At 35.5% G+C, this 21,334-nt stretch overlaps 1 protein-coding gene and 1 pseudogene across 1 annotated transcript; both read right to left on the minus strand.

The window, feature by feature from the left end:
- Window positions 1-786: 786 nt before the first annotated feature.
- LOC125213885 (uncharacterized) lies at window positions 787-8,286 on the minus strand. Its single transcript, XM_089068545.1, has 7 exons — window positions 7,289-8,286; window positions 6,366-6,605; window positions 4,898-4,987; window positions 4,431-4,580; window positions 4,176-4,300; window positions 3,694-3,823; window positions 787-1,227 (listed from the first exon to the last, which is right to left on the minus strand). The coding sequence occupies exons 1-7, from the start codon at window positions 7,850-7,852 to the stop codon at window positions 1,102-1,104; spliced, it is 1,425 nt and encodes a 474-aa protein (XP_088924671.1). The 5' UTR covers window positions 7,853-8,286; the 3' UTR covers window positions 787-1,101.
- Window positions 8,287-18,817: 10,531 nt separating this feature from the next.
- Window positions 18,818-20,117, minus strand: LOC148930382 (uncharacterized; annotated as a pseudogene).
- Window positions 20,118-21,334: the final 1,217 nt, after the last annotated feature.

Below are 21,334 nucleotides of genomic sequence, written 5' to 3' on the forward strand. Positions count from 1 at the left end.
AGAATTTTGTGAGCCCTTTTGGTCCATCTTTGTAACGCCGTGTGCGAGCCTCGTTGGGCATGATGTAATCTTTTCTTTTGAAATATAGGGATGAGGGACCCACAAACCCTCCACCGAAAAGGTGTTTAAAAAAAACCTTCAACAAAAGGTCCAGTGTCCTCTGGAGATATATTGTTGTTTGGATTTCCTACAGCGTTTAGATAGTAACCATACGAATAATAAAACATTATGGGAGACGTTGTCTTCCTTAGATTTCAACTCTTACAAAAGTTTATCTGCCTCCTTGGCAACATCAAGCAAGTCACCATTGAGACCCGTCATGTTCTCAATATTACCTTTACCCTACAAATTTATAAATACAGTACTCCCTTCATTCCCTCATAGTTGAGGCAAAACTTTTCGCTACCGAGTTTAAGAAAGAAATGATCAGTGTGTTAAATAAAAGATAAAAAATTAATACAGAGAAAAAGGTAGAGAGAATAAAGTAAGAAAAAAAAAAATATGAAAAAAAAAAAGTTACTATATATAGAAATGACTCAACTATGAAGAAACTTTCCGAAATAAAAAAATGACTCGAACTTTTTTATGGGAACGGAAGGAGTATATGGTATAGGGGTGCATCTTGTTCATGCACATAAGATACTATCTCCATCTTTAAAAAATAGTCTAGTTTTATGTTCTCTGCTATAAAATTTATGCACTTTTATATTTGGAACGTTTTTTACCCCTAATAAACTATTATTGATGAAATTTATACTTACATGCAATCTAAATTAAATGACAAAGTGAGACAGAATAAGGTTGCATGTATTAGAAAAGCAAGATATACTTAGAACAAAATAATTTTTCCTTGTTCTAGATCTTGTGGCATGACATATTTCTGACATTTATATACAGAAACACACAGATCCTGTGCATGATCTTCTCAGTTGATTACAGAGACCATTCCATCCACGACCCACCGACACAGGTCGCCATTAGAAGAGATGACTAAGCTTCAAGTGCAACTGAAACGACAATGGGCACATGTTGCCCTGAACACGGTATATACAGTTAACTTCAACACGCAATTCTAAAACATAAGGTAGCAAAGAGGAAAAGTTAAAACTCAATTCCGCTGTTTAACTGAACAGAGAAAGAAGGTCTGCCAAAATGATCGAGCGGAGTTTCAACTTTCAAAACTACTCCCGCACTCCCAACATTTCCGTTCCACTTGGACCTCCCAACCTACATCCATTTTCAAGGAAAAGAAATCAGAAAATAGAAACTAAGGCGGTAAAACTCCATTTCAATGATCAGCCATTTTAACAAGTTTTAGCCACTAATGAATAAACCAAATAATCTCAGTTTTCAGTGTTTCAGACATCTCAGAACTACTTATGACACAATATCTCGATGATACCAACTTTAAATAATAATTCCTCTGTCACCTAAAAATAGACGTAGGACAAAGAAACGAAGAAAGTTGTTGAAGTGTTAGTAGATAGTGACATCCACATCATTAGTTGATAGTAGAGTGGAAAAGGAGGAATACAAAGATAACGAGAACAAAGCGCAAAGAAAAAAAAAGAACTAAAAATAAAACTCAAGGTAGAACAATCCTCCGAAGAGGCCTAATAATACTCTAGCCGAGGCCTACGATTTGCACCAATTACAAATGATCTCTCTTGGATATATTCTTCAAATCCGCTCATAGAATATATAGGAGTTTAAAAGACAAGAATACCACAAAACTTGCTCTAATTGATTCAAATCAAGACACTAATCAGCCAAGAATCGATATCATTAGTGTAGAGAAAAGGTTTCCAAAAATAAAAGTAGACTAATTTTGGTAGTCAGAGCAAAATAGCAAAATGGAACTATTTTTGGGGAGGGAGGGAGTTAAACTTCAAGTTTCGTTAGCCACCCTCGAGCTTTCCATTGCACAAGAGACATAGAAGTGAGACCAAAGTTGCACTATAAGTAAGACAAGACCTTTTGTAAAAAGTTTTCAAATACTACATGCATATTGGGATGTCCCATATTCGAATGGTGAGGGTTTAAAAACTTGTTTGACTTTGTGAAGAAAAATTGGTGGAATAAATTAGTCGAATAATTGTGAATAGAATGAGTTAGTAGAATGTAGGGTCCACCTACTAAAAATAGTAAAAGTGAAATGAAACATTTATTGGGGACTATCCAACCAATTAAGGGAATACAAGACATTTAATGGGGAATGGAGGGAGTAGCTGCCATGGCGCTATGTCGTGGTGGTTTGAAATGTAAATGCCACATAGTCCGACCCATTTACCAGCATAGCCCGACCCATATTCGAATTAAAAAGAGACTAAGTTATAAAAATCTGAATGCAAATCCTAAATCTCTCTCAATTACCCAAAATCAACCCCTCTAGCACCCTCCAACAACCCACATGCCTTCGCTCAGCATCACCAGCACCCTCTCAGCCATATCCCCGTTGAGAATGAAGATGACTATGTTTTTGGAAATGATGACTATTGAGGATGATTTTAATTTAGACATTATTATTATTATTATTAATTATGATGGCTTTATATTTTGTTGAACTAAAGAATTTAATTATTAGACACATTTATTTGTGACTTTATGATTTAATTGTTTTAAGAGTTCACATTATATTTTTATTATTTTCTAATTTTTTGAATCATATATATATAGTAATAGTATTTATTTATTTATCGACCGCCATATCCCGCCATGCCGATATGCCATATCCCTATGGTAGTTTTCTGTCAGACCGCCATACGTGATTGACAACATTGCTTTTGTCTCTTCCTAGGTTTCCTTTCATTTTCATTTTATGAACACTTGAAGTTCTTAAACAACGAACCCTCTTCAAGCTATAGAAAAAAGAACAGCAGTGTCTCTTGCTTTCAGGCAGAAACAGATTATTTGCGAACCAGAGACATTACACACTTTTTTTATCAAGCTTCGAAAACTATTACTCCCTCTGTCCCCTAGAAATAGGCTGAATTTCTTTTTCCGTCCGTCCCATATTAATAGTTCATATCCATGTATGGAAACTTTTTCGCCTTCTCTTTTACATCATTTATTGGCTCCACCATCCACTTTATTATTTCAACTACTTTTTCTCATTCTCTCTTACATTACCAATTACCCAAAACCCGTGTGATCCCCAAATAGCCAATTTCTATGGGACGGGGGTTGTAATTTTTTACACTCAACTTGGGACACATATACCCTTCATACCTATAACAACCACATTAATCATGCTAATCAAAATTAGCAAATACAACCCACAGCCCATACCATCAAATATCTAGCTTATATATACTTACACCAGCCCATACCATCTTCCATCTCAATCCATACTACTACCAAACTCATAAGGGTATAGTTGTCAAAAATGTATAAAATGGTTATAAACAAAGAAATTTCAGTAAGTTGGGTAAAAAAATGGAATGGGTATATTTGAGAGCATAATAAAAAATAATCCTTCTGTCCACGAAAAAGTCTCATTTATGGATGGACGAGTTTTAATGTGTAATTGGTCAAACTTGAGAGAGAAAGAGAATAGGGTGGTAAAGTAGGAGAGGAAAGAGAAAAAGCGGTGACAAAGTTTTTCTATAAATAGTAATAAGACTAATTTTGGTAGCAGATGGAGTAATAATTAGAAAAAAAAAACCAAGATAGCCATCAACCACGAGTACTTACAGATGCTGATGCAAAAGCAGAAGGATGATTCACAAGAGCACAGCCACAGCTAAGATTCAATTCATCCTTCACGGAGTGGGTAACTTCCATATGTACTCCAGGACAACATCCACCAAATGTTGGACATAAACTGAAGCCAAAGAAACGTACAAAGAATTGTAAGGGCAAAGTTCTGAAGGCTGTAGATCAGAATCAGAAACAATGTGAAAAAGGTCCATGGACCAAAACAAGGGAATAGAGTAAGTACTGCAACAGAGCCTAACAGAATGACTCCTAATGGCCCTATGCAGAACAATAAGCATATCTGTGACGTAAGACAGTTTTGCAGCCAAACCTGAACAATGACTCGTACCGGCTACATGAAGAACAATAAGCATGACTAGATAGATATTCACAAATAGAGACCATAACAGAAACACATAACATAAGAACTATTAGTGGCATTTGAAATTGGTTCCCTCAAATAAAGCAATCACAGTTACCTTAATTGGACTGTTGGCCTCACCATCAGACCAGATCTCTTCCAGGCCAATGCCTGCTCCAATCTTAAAGCAAAAGATTTGTCGGGCCACTGCCATGTAGGCGTTACGCGTGTTCCCCACTTGTTCTGAATGATTTGAATATTAATGATAGTGTTCAAAGAGAAAGACAAAGGCAGCACCATTGATATATATAACGACCAGCTAGAGCAATAACTTAAGGGCACAAAAAATCATGACAGAAAATTGCAGTTGCACCTTGCAAGAGAAACTAAGCTTCATTTCTCCTGGATATTGACCCTGTGCTTGAATCAGACCACCACAGAGGGGCAGAAATGCACTGGTTGATATACCTTCACCAGATACATAGGTTACCTGGCCATTAGGAAACTGCACATCCATGAAAGACTGCATAGAACAAACAAAAATGTTAGAGCTAAGCTACCTAAGTTAGAACATTAGAATTTTTAATTAAGAAAGAAGAAGAAAGAGTTTAGGCATTCAACATATACATAGACATCCCAGGAAGCGGTTATTGACAACAAAATTAGATATGAACTGATCAGAAGTAAAAAAACATTAAAGACTTTTGTACATGCACATACTTAGAAAAATGCAATTATGCACAAATGCATACATAATACATATTTTTCTCCTCCCTCTTTCCGTGGAGATTTTCCACATTCAAATTACATTAGTTAAACAAATGACAGGTTCAGACTTACACAGGCAAAAGGGTTGAGGCAGATCATTGACATTAACAGCCACCTCCTATGCTTTGACCACACAGCTGGACAAAGAGAATGCATTCCATTCTGTGCAGCATAAACCACTAAACTGATTACATTTTGGACAAAAAATACATTTAAAAGAACCTTCATGAATATAATTTCAACAATAGTGCAGAAGAAGTAATCTACCAACTAGGTGGTCAATGTTCCAAACATTTGAGAACTCTCAAATGAAAAATAACACAACACTTTGTCAATTGGTCCATGTGCATCTTTGCCTGTACATGTTCTACAGCTAGTTTCCAGGTACATTACTGATAGCTCATGCCTCATGGGTACATAGCATGGAGTTAGTTTACACATGGTAGTTCTAATCAGCCACTATGCATGCAAACTAATCTCCCTACTATTTTCTTTCATTTTCTTAAGAGTTTAGACTCCATAAGAGTATCAGTGAGTCTGACTTTATAAAAGCTAAGCATGTAACACCAAATTATTTTCCAGTCAGCCACTATGCATGCGAACTAATCTCCCTTCTATTTTCTTTCTAGACTCCATAAGAGTATCAGCGAGTCTGACTTTATACAAGCTAAGCATGTAACACCAAATTATTTTCCAGTCAGACACTATGCATGCGAACTAATCTCCCTTCTATTTTCTTTCATTTTCTTAAGAGTCTAGACTCCATAAGAGTATCAGTGAGTTGACTTTATACAAGCTAAGCATGTAACACCAAATTATTTTCCTTTACAATATGGAAAACTCATCCACCCGTTGAACTTATCAAAATTCTTGTACATCTTAAACAAAAGTTAGAGGATAATTAGATTTGACGCACAAGTCTATTTATCAGTCCTTCAACTAGAGTTGGCACAAATGATTAAATCATTTGTTACCCTTTGATTGATGAAGATATACATCTTGCAATTATCAGCATGCATATCAAATTGAAATTCTTCCTATCACCTTATGGTCCCAACTTTTACATTAAAATGGGAAGTTAAGAGACGGGAAAAACAAACCAACTAAGAGAGAAACAGCAACCTCTAGTTAACAGAGAGTACAATTGACAAAACAATAAACTAGGCTTTATTAAACACACACACAAACATATATATATAGATACATATAATTATGTAATTAAACAATAATTGACAGGCATACTGACTACACCCACTAAGAATAAAGATAAGAGAAACACTTCGTCGTTATCCATTTCGACTGACCAAGTAGGAACTCAGCTATCGTCCACGTTGATTTAATAACAATCTAAACAAGCTTACCAGGATAGATATAGCTGTATAACTGAATATTATCATAAACAAGCATTATTATTATCATCATTATCTTTATCATTTTCATTACCATTATCATTATTAATATCATTACCATTGTCATTATCAATATCCTTGGGAATAGAAAGTACAAGCCAAAAGAGAACAAATTAATGAGTTTGCCTTACCTTCCTATCATACCCATACCACAGAAGGTGCTGCTTTGACAAATGAACAGGCAAAAGAAGAGTGGAATCCCGAACAAATAGTACAGGCCCAAGCTGTACAAGGAAAAGAGAAGAATTATTATTTCCTGATGTTGAACTTCCTTGTGATGCCTCAACTCGCCATAAATCTCCTCTGGCAACCAGAGAACTCTCTACATTTCTGGTTCTACTGTCATACGTTGATGTGACATTGATAGTGCCCTGCGTTCAGGGAATTTTGCCAACGTGAGGCATAAACAGACACAAGTTGGTTCACACAGTAAACAGATGGAAAGCAAAGAGACAACACCGTTATGGAGAGACACAGAGACGAACAATAGTAGAGTTTCAGCAGTTCATAATACACCTATTTTGTGAACTTCGTACAACAATTCCAAATATTGAAACCACAAGAACCTGGGACACTATACAGTCTTCTAATCATTGTGAGACAGATGACAAACTGGAAACCAATTCAATGATTACCAATTTCAGCATAAGAATGAGACCTACAAGCCCTCAATATGGAAATTATTTCCAATGCTCTTTATTAAATCAAACAGATGTGCCTTCATGATTGTGAAACTCTTGATGTCGAAGACTACTACTCTAGCCTCTCCACCAATTACCAAATCATGATCCAAAAGGGTTGTACTAGTACTAGTGCCAAAAATCATAAACCAGATATGTGGGGATTTTATTAGTCTATTAGTAAAAGGGTTCAAGTGCATATGTCAACTATTTCTCAAGTCTACTACTCTACTTATAAATCATAAACTGCAAATAGCACTGATAATATTATAGTCATCATTTCTGAGAAGCTCATGCCGAATCTAGCCGTTGACAGCCAACTTAACCAGGACATTTTCAACTATAAACCAAGGTTCATGAAGTTAATTCTTTACCTGTGCTCGGCCCAACTTTTTCAATGCTTTTGCAGTAACAGCCAAAGTATCATCCTCAGTTGAACCCTCCACCACTGCAGCACCGTTTTCAGGAATCCCATAATCTTTAAATCGTTCGGCCAGAGACCCCAAATCCTCCTGCAGGGAAATTCCCATACTCTCCGCCCTCCGGCCGTGACCCTCTGCCACCAACGACACCCCAGCGCTCTCCTCATGCCGGAACGGCAGTGGCAGCCGCCTGAAGAATTGCTGAACCCCACCATTAAAACTCGCCCCAAAATCAGCCCCCGCCTGTCCTATCCTGTTCCCGACGTCAAAAATAGCAGTCACGCCATTTATCGTGGACTTATCCAAAGACAGTCCAAAGTCATTCTTCATAAAACTCTGCGTCGGAAACTCGACTTCAAACAGTTTCGGCGTGGGAGGATTCGGCCACGCGAAGGTCGGCGGAGTTATGTGAGACTGAATCAAACCTGTAAAGCCCTGCGTAAGCTTATCGGCTAAGTCCTGGCCGTGCCGCTGAACCTCCTCCCACGCTTCAAATGATCTCTCCACAGACATCATTCTCAACGAATAAAAAAATCTCGAATCGCAGCTTTCAATAGAGGACACGCTACTATCAATCAAGGAAACAATAGCACGCTAGGTTTACCACAAACATGAGCTATAAAATGCAATCCATAATATTATCACATTTAAAAAATGAGAAATGGCTCGGATTCTTCAATTCAACGGAAGAGTTCCGATCAGAAACCCTAGATTCAACGATTTCTCATCCAATTTGCCGGTAAATAATTCAACTTGAGAATCAGAAGATACAGTTTGATTGACGCAGAGGAAAAAGAAAGGAGAAAGAGAATGAATGAAACAACAGCCCTTTAATTTAAGGGAAAGCTTCCAAACTAAAAAATATCAGTGAAGGCTTGTCAATCACAGTGTTATTGTGCGTATTGAAGAAATGGATAGAAGGAAGGGTGTGGGTAAGTACGTTGTGCGTTGACCAGACACGTCGGTGTTAAAGTCCTGTTTGGCTGTGGCTACGAGCCTACGACTACAAAGATACGAATAATTAATATCCCAAGACCGACCCGGCCCAACCTGGTATAATGAATACTGTCCCACTAAAATTATATACTCTCGGTCTCATAAAAATACGAGCGGATGATATGCCACGATGAAGTTATGTATATGAGTGATGCCATCGTGGAAGAAGGCCTATCATCGGCTTTTGCATATATTTTTTTTTATTCCATAATTTATACACTATATATACTCCATAATATTTTTATATAAATTTGTATCTTGTTGTATTCTTTTTTCCAATATTATAATACAACGAAAATTTGAGTATTAACATTTTTGCATTCAAATTTATTTAATTTGATAACATATTAAATATAAAGGTGCTAAAAAATTTAACATAAAATAGTGATGATGTGGAAATGAAATAAAAAATGATATACTCTCTAGGAGGGCCCTTTCCATTTTGCATGGAGATAGGCCCTGTAATAAAATGATGATGTGAAAATAATAAAAAAAGAAGAAACCTCTAAGAGTGTCCAACCATTGCTAAGACCACCTCCAATCATACATTAAATCTCATTTTTGGTGTAAAATAGTTCTCCAATCATACTCCATACCCAAACCCATTTTTGGATTTTTTAATAAAACAACATCAAATTTAATGTTAACACCAAAATTGAGTATCTACTGCAAAAGAATTTTAAATATTGCATAATAGTCCTTACTACTCCCTCTGTCCCCGATTAAGAGTCATATTTGCATTTCTGCACTCGTTTTGTAAAAGTGATAATAAATAATTAAATTGGAAAAATGGTAAAGTAAGAGAGAGAATAAGGTAGAGAAGAGTCTTCTTTACATTATTCTCTCTCTTAATTTAACATTTTTTTCATTTTAACTATTTATTATCATTTTTACAAAACAAGTGCAAAAATGCAAGTGTGACTCTTAATCGGAGACGGAGGGAGTATCATTTTGAGATAGTTGAATCAGTCGGCCATAATTTTGTAGTATTTGATAGTTGAATCAGCCGTAATTTGTACATATTGAGTAGAGATATGTTAACAGTGTACTAGTGTCTACGAATCTGTTTACACAATTTTTTTTTCATGGAATTTGAATATATTTTTCCATTAAAAAAATAATTGAATAGGAATTAGTAAGGTGACCATATTATAATAAATTATGTTTTTTTGCAAATAATTACTAATAAATTAACTAATATAGGAATGAATATTGCTAAAAAAATTTGTTATTATTGCTTACCGTTATAATTATGTATCGATAGTCTAGAAGTTGTTCAGCTGAGATTCATTGATAGAGGTCACACAACAAGAACAAAGTCTTTATTAAGAAAGTAAGTTAAACCTCAATGCATTAAAATAAAATAAAACACAAACAACTAATTATTATAATAAAATGAAAAACGTAACCTAATAATCCGGCAAATCAGAACCGGATCCTCCAATATTGTCAAAGTACGAAGAATATGCTCTAGCTGTTCGATTTCAAGAGTATATGACCCGATATGACGCAATAAGAAATAAAAGTGCTCATTTGGAAAATCGAAATGCGCTAGTTGATCATTTGTGGGAACAATACACAAATTTCGGGTCTTGAATTTCAGCTACTCCATTTTGTATGTTTATTGTGATATGTTTTATGTACTTGCGATATATTAAAATGTGTTTTAATTTATATTTGAATTTTATTATAATAAATTTAGTGTATGTTAATTTTAAAAGTAGTGTAATTTTTTTTAATATATATTTAATACTACATAAATATATTAATAAGAAAATTTTGTATAATTATTTAATTTACAGAAATTATTGATAATATAGTGTGGGACTAATATGTAATTTAAATAAATATGTAGATATAATTCAAAAAGAATAAAAAGTATATAAATATGGAATATTTTTTTAAGTTTGAGTTTAGAGTAAATGATTGAAGTAAAATTAATTTTTAATATAACTCAAATAAATTTGAATTTGGTATAAATGGTTTGAGATGGCCTAATACACTAAGGCATAGGTGATGTATTGTCCCCATTCGGGCGGTCACGTGTAACCTATATGGTGCTATATTCGAATTATGCGTTATTCTATGTTATTTTGTAGATGTACTCATCCATTTTATACTGAGAAACAATATAAAAGTAGTGAATAAAATATCTAATAAAATGAGTGTGACTAGAAATTTCTGTGGTCCAATTTTATGTTTGCTTGTGAAATTAACTATAGATGGTATATTATTTTATGTGGAGTGGCAAAAACTATTGTATATAAAAGTTAGTCGAAGTATGATTGGCGACAGTTCCTTTTCAATCATTATCATTTCCATACCGACTTAACAATAATGGATTCTCTTAATTTACACGTAGTATATATAATATTCCTTCCGTGTTATAATAGATGTTAATTTTCTTTTTAATTTATCTCACAAAAAATATTACTCCCTCTGTTTATAAATAATAGATCACTTTATGTATAGCACGGGTTTTAATGTAGAATTAGTAAAATAAGAAAGAAAAGAAAAAAAGTAAGAGAGAAGGAGAAAAAAGTAAGAGAGAAGTAGTGTTAGGCCATCCGCATCTCTGTCTCTTATCCGTCTCTTAACCGTCTCTTAACCGTCTCTTAACCGTCTCATCTCTTAACTATTCATGGGTCTCACTGTACTTTTCAGCTCATCTCTTGACTAAGAGACATCACCTGCATCCCTCCATCTCTTAACCATATCTTAACTATTCATTCAATTTCATTTTTTATTTTAATTCCAACAAATTCAATTAATAAAAAACACACTTCATTAAATAAAATAAAATTACAATTTAAATACCTAAAAAAATAAAAAGACATAATTAAAAAACTAGAAATTACAAATTGCACACTTAAACTCAAATAAAAAAAAAATGGAGGCAAAGAAGTAGAAGAAGGAGTTATCTGGTGACGATCATCTAACGGTTGCCAAATTTTGTCCAAATGTGCTCCATTAGATCCTCCTGGAGTTGGGCGTGGGTGGTAGAATCACGTGTCCTTGCCCGAATAGACAATCGCTCTTGCAAAGACGGATGCACTCCCGTTCGAGGCGGACTACTTGTGGTTGAGCTTCCCGGGGTTTCAGGGTCACATGATGTCGACCATATTCTCCATAAACCACTGTCGAGCCGGGGCTTTGATAATGTTGAATCGAGCTTGGAGAACCCCGAACGCTCTCTCCACATCCTTGCGAGCAGACTCTTGCTTCTGCGCAAAAAAAAAGACTGTTTTTCATCCGCAGGCCTGTTGAACGTCTTCACGAAGGTTGGCCACTTCGGATAGATGTCGTCGGTAAGATAGTACCCCATTTTATACTGGCGATTGTTAGCGATGAAGTTGATGGCCGGCGCTTTACCATTCAAAACTTCAGCGAAGAGGTCATAGTTGTTGAGCACGTTGACGTCGTTGTTCGAGCCGGGGACCCTGAAATACGCATGCCGAATCTATAGCCGGTAGTCGGCGACGGCCTCGAGTATAACGGTGGGGTGGATGCCTTTGTGGCCGCTCGTGTATGACCCCCTCAACGCCACAGGGCAATTCTTCCATTGCCAATGCATGCAATCGACACTCCCAAGCATCCCGGGGAATCCGTGCACTTGTTCGTGAAGTCGGAGCAGAAACTGACAATCTGCGGTGGTTGGCTTCTTCAGAAATTCGTCGGTGAAGGCTGCCCGCACGCCTTTGCAGAAGTTCAACAAACAAAGTCTCCCAGTGGATTCTCCGATGTGCAGGCATTCGTCGAACGAATCCGCCGTTTGTCCAGTAGCAAGCTGACGGATCGCTGCAGTACATTTCTGGAGCGTCGTGTGGTTAAGACGGCCAACAGCGTCGATCCTTTTTCTGAAGTACTCTTCCCGTCCCGCCAATGTATTCGCGATATGCAAAAATTACGAGCGTGACATACGGAAACGGCGACGGAAGTAGATATCTCCCCATACCGGGTTCAGACTGAAGTAATCACGTTCCAACCTTGCGGCGGCTTCCTCCCGGTTACGATGGATGTAAGTCCGGCGTCGCCTTTGAGGAGGCGCGGCGGCTTCCTCCTCCCTAAGTCGATCTTTTTCTAGCGATTCTTCCATTATTCGACGCATTTGCTCAAATGGATCCATAATGGATTAAATTTGGGAGGAAAAAAAATAAAGGAATGATTATAGAAGTGATTGGAGAGGAAAGAAAGAGAGATGAGAGAATAGATGTGTGTTTGTGTGTAAAATGGAGAATGGAGAAGAGTATATATAGAATAAAAAAAATAAATAAATAAAAATGACCGGTCATATTACCATTTTTTTTTTGAAAAATTGATTTTTTTTTTTAAATATGAATTATGACGTCATAATTCCGACGCCCACTCGCGGGTCGGCGAGTGGGCGTCACGCCAGCCGCCCGCGCGCGCCACGTGGCGTCGGGTACGTGTCTCGCGAGCTCGAGGCCGGCCTCGCCGGGACGCGTCACGCGTCGAGACAGCTCGTCTCGTCGAGACGAGATCGAGCTGGCATCGCGCAGCGATGCGGATGCCCTTAGTGGAATGTGGGATAAGAGAGAAGGAGAAAAAAGTAAGAGAGAAGGAGAAAAAGTAAGAGAAAATCTTTCCATAAATGATTGTGATCAATTTTTTGTGGACGACCAAATATGGTAATTGTGATCTATTTTTTGTGGACGGAGGGAGTATTTTTTTTTCTAAAAAAGGTTCCCCTCACCTTAATATAAATATTCTATTTTCTATTTCTACCTAACACACAAAATAACATCTCCTACAATCCCGTGTCATTCCCCATGTATGGGACGGATGGAGTACTTTCTTTTCGTTTCACGAAAAGAGTCACATTTGGTACGAGTACGAATTTTAAAAATAAATAAAAATAGTGGATTGAAAAAATAAATTGAATATAGAGTCCATTTTTTTATATTGGTTTTATAATAGAATATGATGAAGTGAGTTAATAGAATGTGATACCTAATTACCATTTATGGTAAAAATGAAATGTGACTCTTATTGTGAGATAAACCATAATGGAAAAATGTGGCTCTTATTACTAGACATGGGAATAGTATAATTTTGAGTGAGCGAAAATGTATGTGAAATATAAGATATATATACTTGCAGTATTTTATAAACATAAATGGGATATTGGTCTCTAAAATTAGAACTTTGGCCAAAATTTAGTATTTCACACGAACATTAAAATTGGTCTAAAATATCACAAAATGTATATTTTGTTTATTATGTCCCTTGGCATGTCAATCACCATATTCGACCAACTTCCGTGTATTTTTTTATCCTACTTGACAATACTAAATCAACGTGATTTTCAACGTAGCTTTTTATCCTAGTTGTCACGAACTTAAAAAGTCATACTACCTCCGTCCCATAATAAGAGTCACACTTTGTCATTTTAGTTTATCCTACAATACAAGTCACACTTCATTTTTACCATAAATGGTAGGGTGGGGATCCTCTGCTGTGCTGAAAGCACAACAGCCCCTGCTGCCTCACACATATAGATATAATAATCAAATCAAATAAATTAAAATATTGCTTAAGTAAATCTTATTTTAATAAATTGTTTGAGGCAGCAGGGGCTGCTGTGCTTTCAGCACAGCAGAGGATCCCACCCCTAAATGGTAAGTAAGTCTCACATTCCACTAACTTACTTCACTCACGTTTTACTTATAAAACCAATAAAAAAAAAGTGGTTCTCATGTCCTACTAACATTTTCAACCCACTATTCTTTACATTTCTTAAAACTCGTACCCATAATAAGATTGACTCCTATTGTTAGACGGATGGAGTATAAAATATCATGAACATTTTATGGTTGTTCGTTTATAATAAGATTTTTGCCGAAGATATCTTATTTGGGCTGGATTGGGAAATAACAAACAAAATGTAAAATTTGTGATATTTTAGATCAATTTTAAAGTTCGTAGAAAATACCAAAATTTGGTCAAAGTTCATGATTTTGGCGATCAATATCCCAAATAAATTAACTATTTGGATAAAGTTTTAATTTATTTAATTTTATATTTTATATTTTCTTTTCATTTTTCCCTTTTCAATCCAAGAACATTATTCTGTCAATGTAAATGAAGAAAGAGATGATGAAAAGTTAAATGGAGTATATAATTACCAAACTTTTTACTTTTATAAATCATTAATTAGACATGTTGAATAAATTAAAATATGTAAATATTCTACAAACACGCAACCTCATTAAGAGCTAGTGGTGGCTGGAAAGAAAAGTGAATAGTGCCTGATGTGAATCCGCATAGTTACAATCATATAATACAACGATAGAGGGACATTGGTTGATTGAGGTCCGAAAAGAGGTAGACACATGACAAGAAACGAAGTGAAATTGGACATAGGATCTACTTTTTAGACGTAGAATCTATTTATCTTAAAAGATGTATGGAGTCCCATTATTCACAAATCCACTCTTAAAAGACCGAATTAGAGACCAAATTAGGGCCCTTAGATCTAGATTTTAATGGATGAGATTATACCATGTTATATTAATTTCGCTCCTTTATTAGGTACACAATTTACTTCAACCCAGGTGTATTTAGGTAAAATTGCATTTAGGATAAAAATTTCATGGTTTACTTTCCAGAGTCCCATTATTCACAAATCCGGTCTTAAAGACCGAACTAGAGACCAAATTAGGGCCCTTAGATCTAGATTTTAATGGATAGATTAAACCATGTCCCATGAATTTCGCTACTTCATTATGTAAGCAATATACTTCAAATCAGGGGTATTTTGGTCAAATTTACATCTTAAGAAAAATTCAACGCTGCTTATCCTCATTCACGCCGTTCCTCTTCTTTCTCATCTCTCTCGCTTTCTTCTTCTCCAAATCGAAGAATACTTCTCCAAATCGAAGAATACTTCTACAAATCGATGAATTTTCTTCCACAAAGCGACGAATCTTCTTCTACAAAGCGACGCGCATCTTCTACTCCGAATCAACTCTCATTTCTACTGCAAATCGACGCTCAAACGCTGCTTCTCTGCCAAAATCGACGACTCCACAACTTCCTCTTCTACAATCAACGACATCTCAAGCTGATTCAAGTCGATTAGCCATATATTCGAAATGGTTGACACACGAAAGTCGTTGACCGGTAGTCGTCGAGTAAACACAGATTCAACATCTCTATCCGTCGATTTCAGCATCTCTATCAGCAAACTTCAATATCTCCATCAGCCGACGTCCACATCTCCACGCGATTTGAAATAGCTGACACTAAAAATTCATCAATGGAAGGTGAAGGTTTATATTATATTGTTTTTCTGAACTTCCTATTTTGATGGACGCCGATTGCGTTCCGGCAGAATGTTATGCCTCATGTAATACACTGTAGTGAAGTTTTATATTTTTCAAAGTTCTACTTTACTTCATACTTTCTTACTTTGGTTTCTGATTTTTGCGTAATTAGTTCATCAATCAGTGGATAACAAGTTCAATTAGGGGTGAAATATAATCGTTTGCTGGTGGCTAATTCGCAGCAGGTCGACAAAGCTAATCTCGTGTGAAGTTCTTTTGCTGGTCGGCTTGAAGGTAAAAATGAAGTGATACCCTATCTGTTATGAAGTAGTAAACTCATGGACTGAAGTAATAAACAATGAGCTGAACTGCTGTTGCATGCATAATTTTGCGAATAATTATAATTGTAATGAACTAAATAACCTATCTGATGAAGTATTAACCTCATGTAATGAACTAATAACATGATCGGATGAATTTAACTTTGTTGTATACACAAGTTTTACGAATATCTAATATAATGAAGTAATAATATGATCAGACGGACTTAATTCTAGTTAATATGAATTGTATTGTATACATAAGTACGCGGAAATTTGTACTAATTATGAAGCAAATAACCTAGTTGAGCGAAGAAATAACATGGTTGTATGATCTTAAATAATTTTTGAACGAAGATTTTTGTTTCTCATGATTTTTGACTAACAACAGTTAATTTTTTATTACTTCACAGTACTTTTGATATTTGAGAGATTACTCCATCCTCTGGCCGAACGATTCAGGTAAGACACAATTGATTTTTGGCTTTGATTTGTCTTTAGGAGATATTACTTCAATATTTGATTGTTGCATAAATCTGTTACTTCACTATACTTTTGATATTTGAGAGAAAATGTATAAAAAAAATTTGGTTGCGTAAATCGATATAGTTCATTTCATGAGGATATTACTTCATTTCGCAAGGTTATTACTTCATTTGATGAGACTATTAGTTTAGTGCTTGATTTTTTTTTTTTTTTTTTTCCGATTGTATGTTGTTAATGTGTGCTTCTAGTTCATTTCTGGACTCATTTGAATTATGTGGCAAAAAATAATTTGCATTTTCTTAATTTAATTCATTACTTCATAATTTGGAGACATTGCTTCGTGAAAATCAAATTGCAAGGAAAGTTCGTCTGATGTTTGTATGAATTTTATTAACTGTGTTGTATGCATATTTTGCTAAGAAATAGTATTGAATGAACTAACTAACTTATTTGATGAAGTAGTAAATTCATGGGATGAAGTAACTGTGTTGTATGCATATTTTGTGAAGAAATAACAATTGAATGAATCAACTAAGCTATTTGACGAAGTAATAACCTTATGAAATGAAGGAATATAAATTGACCTGTTTTGTATGTATATTTTGCTAAGAAATTAATTTGAATGAACTAAATAACTTATTAGTTGAAGTAATAACTTCATGGAATGAAGTTATATAAACTGACTTGTTTTGTATGTATATTTAGCTATGAGTATACTTGTAATAAACTAAAGAACCTAAATATGATGAAGTTACATACTATTTTAATGATGTAATATAAACAATGTTTCAAATGTTGAATTGTTGTTATGTGTTTCTTGTATACAGGTGAATAAAACGCTGGAAAAAAATCCTTTAACTCACAGCTAGGTGAGAAATCAAATTGGAGGAGCGAGATGCAAAGTTTCAGGAGATGTAGTTAAGGAATGGTGACATGTTGATGAGGACATTTGCGCAGTCTGTCCCCACGCCTAACAAATGGGCGGTGCCTAAAATCACGGCGCAAACTATTGAGATGTGTTGGTGTCAATTTTGGATGATTTCTTGTATTGGACAAGTTTGTGTTTTTTCCTTTTTTGTGATGGAGATCCTGTATCGGTTACTGTGACAATAGTGACTATTTTGGAGAACATAAAAACAATGCATTAATAAACTACTATAATGAAGTAATAAATCCAAATTCAAATTATAATGAAGTATGTAATAAACAGCATGAATGAAGTATATAATTACAGGAATGAAGTACAAAATCTACTGGAATGAAATAATTTAATATAAGCAAATAAGCACATTACTTGTATCTTCTCACAATTCTTGAATAATGCCGACCAACCTCGCCGTATTTGGCGCATTTACTTCATTCAACTATTACAACATTAATGATATGTTTATACTACAGGAGTGAAAATCGAAAAAATACAAATTCTTAAATATAATTCATTCAATTGGATATTTGGTTCATAATAAGTATAGCTCTACACAAACTTATAGTTATGATAATATTACTTCATTCAACTTGGTGATTACTTCGTTCAGCTAAACTATTAGATCTGTTTATCACTATAAGCGTGAAAAAAATTGAAAAAAATACAAATTCTTAAATATAATTCATTCATCAACAAGGTTCAACAACAAATTTTTCATCGGATTGGTTAAAAAAACTTTATCAAAATTAAAAACACATCAGCTATTAAAAAAAACGTGAACTTTCAAATAAGTTGTCGCCTTCTTCTACCTCTAAATCTGAAAGAAGAGTGTCAATTGATGTTTGTAGATCATCCATAACCTGAATTCTCCATGAGATTCAGAAGGTTTATTACGTCATTCTAGTAGGTTTATTACTTCATTCCAGTAGTTAATTACTTCATTCCACTTTAAATATGAAATCATTTAAACTTTTTGCAAACTTTAAAAGGAATTGATTGTATGAAGTTTTTTAAAAATAAAGTATTTTTTTTTCTTTATTATGATTTATTCGTATGTCAATGTTGATGAAGTTATAACCCCCCCACTGATAAAGTTATAACCTCACTTAATAAGAGAGTGAACTGAAGTAATAACACACTTGAAGTTCAATGAAGTAAAAACCTATTTTGATGAAGTGATATACTTGTTGAATAACATTTATAGTTTATTACTTTATCCAGTAGATTTTTTACTTCATTCCAATAGTTAATTACTTCATTCCAGTAGATTATTACTTCATTCCACTTTGAATTTGAATTTGTTTAACCTTTTTACAAAATTTAAAGTGAATAGACTATGTGAAGTGTTTTCAAAATGAAGTATTTATTATTTATTATGGTGTATGTCAATATTGATGAAGTTAGAACCTCATTTAATAAGGTAATGGACTGAAGTGATAACCCAATTAAAGTTCAATGAAGTAAAATCCTATTGTGATGAAGTGGTATACTTATTAAATGAAGTAAATAATATAGCCGAAAGAAGTAGTGATAATCTAGGTAAATGGAGTAATAATGTAACTGAATGAAGTAATAGTATAGTTGAATGAAGTAATTTAGGATGAGGCTTAATTCTAAACAGAGCACAAAACAATCCGAACAACAAAAACCCACTGGAAGAATACACCCAAAAAAACATAATTATTCATGATTATCCTCCTCCATCGATCAATGTTATACGCCTCAAACATCTGCAATCGCGCGGCCATCCGCACCGCCCTCGCGTAGTCGATCAGAAAATCTTTGGCGTCGTTCAAGTACACCTTCACCTTCACCAGTTCCGTCGCTGCTCCAACTTTCCTCAAATCATCCAAACACGTGTCCACATCCTCCTCCGCCGCCGAGATTCGCTTCATGATCTTCGCCCTCTGCTCGTCGGTCCTCGTCTGCACGAACGTATCGGCCTAGATCGCGGCCAGAGGGCGCCGGATCTGGTCCAGCGCATCGCGCTGCGATTCAGAATAGTTGCTCAGCAAAATTGAACCGATCAAGCCCCGGAGATCGTTGGCTGCTGCTTGGAGAGACAGACCGAAGATTTGATTCGGATTTGAGACTAATTTGTGGTGGATTAGGGGCTGAACGGCGTGAAAACACGCCCGAGAGTCGGAATTGACATAGCAAAATGCTCTCAGCGCTTGTTGATGTGAGGCTGGTTGAGATGTGTAACCAACTACAGAATTACGTGGTGAGAGTCGTCGCCACCGAGCCTAAACCGTCGGATACCAAGCCTCCCGCTGCAGTTAATCGGAGAGCTTCTCCATCTCCACTAGATTGGAGATCCACTTCGCATAGTGCTGCTTCTTCCTCGAATCCGATGCGGTAGGGCGGGGGAGGCTGCGCGCCGGAGGTAGTTGGCGTGGGGGATGAGTGAGAATGAGAGAGAAAGAAGTGGGTTGGGTTTTGATCTTCCAAAATTACCCTTTTGTTAATAAAAAAAATCAAATAATTTGTAATTATTAATAACCATTAGATGTGATTAATGGGTGGATGAGATTTGGTCTCTAGTTCGATCTTTAAGAAGGTTCGACATTGATCACAACTCTTACTTGTTCCATACTCATCCCCACTGCTGCGCCTCCAAAAAAATTTACTCTTCTTTCTCATTTCCCGCTCCTCTTCTTCTGCAAATCGTCGCTCCAACGCAGCTTCCTCTGCCAAAATTGACGCTTCCACATCTTCTTCTGCAAATCAACGACATCATCGTCTACCTCGACTACAATCGACGACATCTCCAACTGATTCAACTATAGCCGATTCACCCCCGATTTATCCCCAATCCACTTATTCGAAATGGTTGACACAGGCCAATCGTCGACCGAAGGTAATCGACGGTTGTTGCGTTCTGGCCGAACGTCTGTTGAAGGTAATACACCTTTGAAGCTTTACAGAGTTCTTAAACTTAATTTACTTCATCTAATTCCTAAATTGGATTCTGATTTTCGTTAAAATAGTAATAAAGTTCCACTCGAACCTACGTCGCTGTAATCTCCTTCGCGCTGCATCTACTCACCGTGTTCGTTGCTGCTGTCGAGTGAGTCACCACCGTAGATAGAACCGCCTCGCCGCTATTTCTAAGTACAAATAACTCTTGGATCCTAAAATGATGGTCATAATTGATTAAAAATGCGATGAGCAAGTGTGTTTGGAGCGGAAGAGGTGATGAATTTGTTTGATTACTCAATCCACCTGTTCAATTATTAGAGGGGATTTTTAGTTTTCTGAAGCTGAAGGCTCTACCGTGGACACTGCAGAAACAGAGTATCTGTAGAGCAGTAGAAGAATTTTAAATCCTACTAGATGAAGTAAAAATCTATTATAATGAAGTAATAAATTTTTCGAATGAAGTAATAAATCTACTGGAATAAATTGTACTATTATTTACAGTGAATAAAGTAAAAAACCTTGTTCAATGAATTTGAAAGAAACATGTGTTGAATCATTTAAAAATCTATTGGAATGAACTAAAATCCTATTTGAATTAAGTAATGACCCATTTGAATGAAGTAATTGTTAGAGTTTGTATACTAGAAAATACGTTTCAAGTGATTGAATACTGTAAAACTCTTATTTTATTTTTCAAGGAATAAAACAGATTATTTTTGTCATAATGTTGTTATGTTTTACATTTAATGGATGTTTATTGCACGTTTAAATGTATAAGTAAACTTAACAAAGTCTAAGTCTTTGTTTTAGTAGACCGGTTGTGGGCGGTATCCACTTTAAGGTAACACGGTCAGTCCTAAACAAAGAAAAAGAAGAATTTCACGACCTAGATGGAATTAGACTATCCATCGTGAAAGGTTGCAATGTCAGTCCGCATATTTCGAAGCCTTACTGAAATAAGATGACATTAGTGTGGTAAAGCACTGAACGAATCTAACAGCAAGACGAGTATTTATGCTATCTACTGAAAGCCGATGTCTTGATAAATATTTATTTCTTAATC

This window comes from Salvia hispanica, chromosome 3, assembly GCF_029641045.1.
Source record: "Salvia hispanica isolate PSC_SH4W2 chromosome 3, Shi_PSC_v1, whole genome shotgun sequence".
NCBI classification, from domain to species: domain Eukaryota; kingdom Viridiplantae; phylum Streptophyta; class Magnoliopsida; order Lamiales; family Lamiaceae; genus Salvia; species Salvia hispanica.

Excerpts from the sequence above, each read along its gene's own strand:
- LOC125213885 (XM_089068545.1), bottom strand. The coding sequence starts at position 7,852 with ATGATGTCTGTGGAGAGATCATTTGAAGCGTGGGAGGAGGTTCAGCGG. Across the intron at positions 6,606-7,288 it reads AAAAGTTGGGCCGAGCACAG|GGCACTATCAATGTCACATC; the intron begins GTAAAGAATTAA and ends CCCTGAACGCAG. Across the intron at positions 4,581-4,897 it reads GCCTCAACCCTTTTGCCTGT|TCTTTCATGGATGTGCAGTT; the intron begins GTAAGTCTGAAC and ends TGTTCTATGCAG.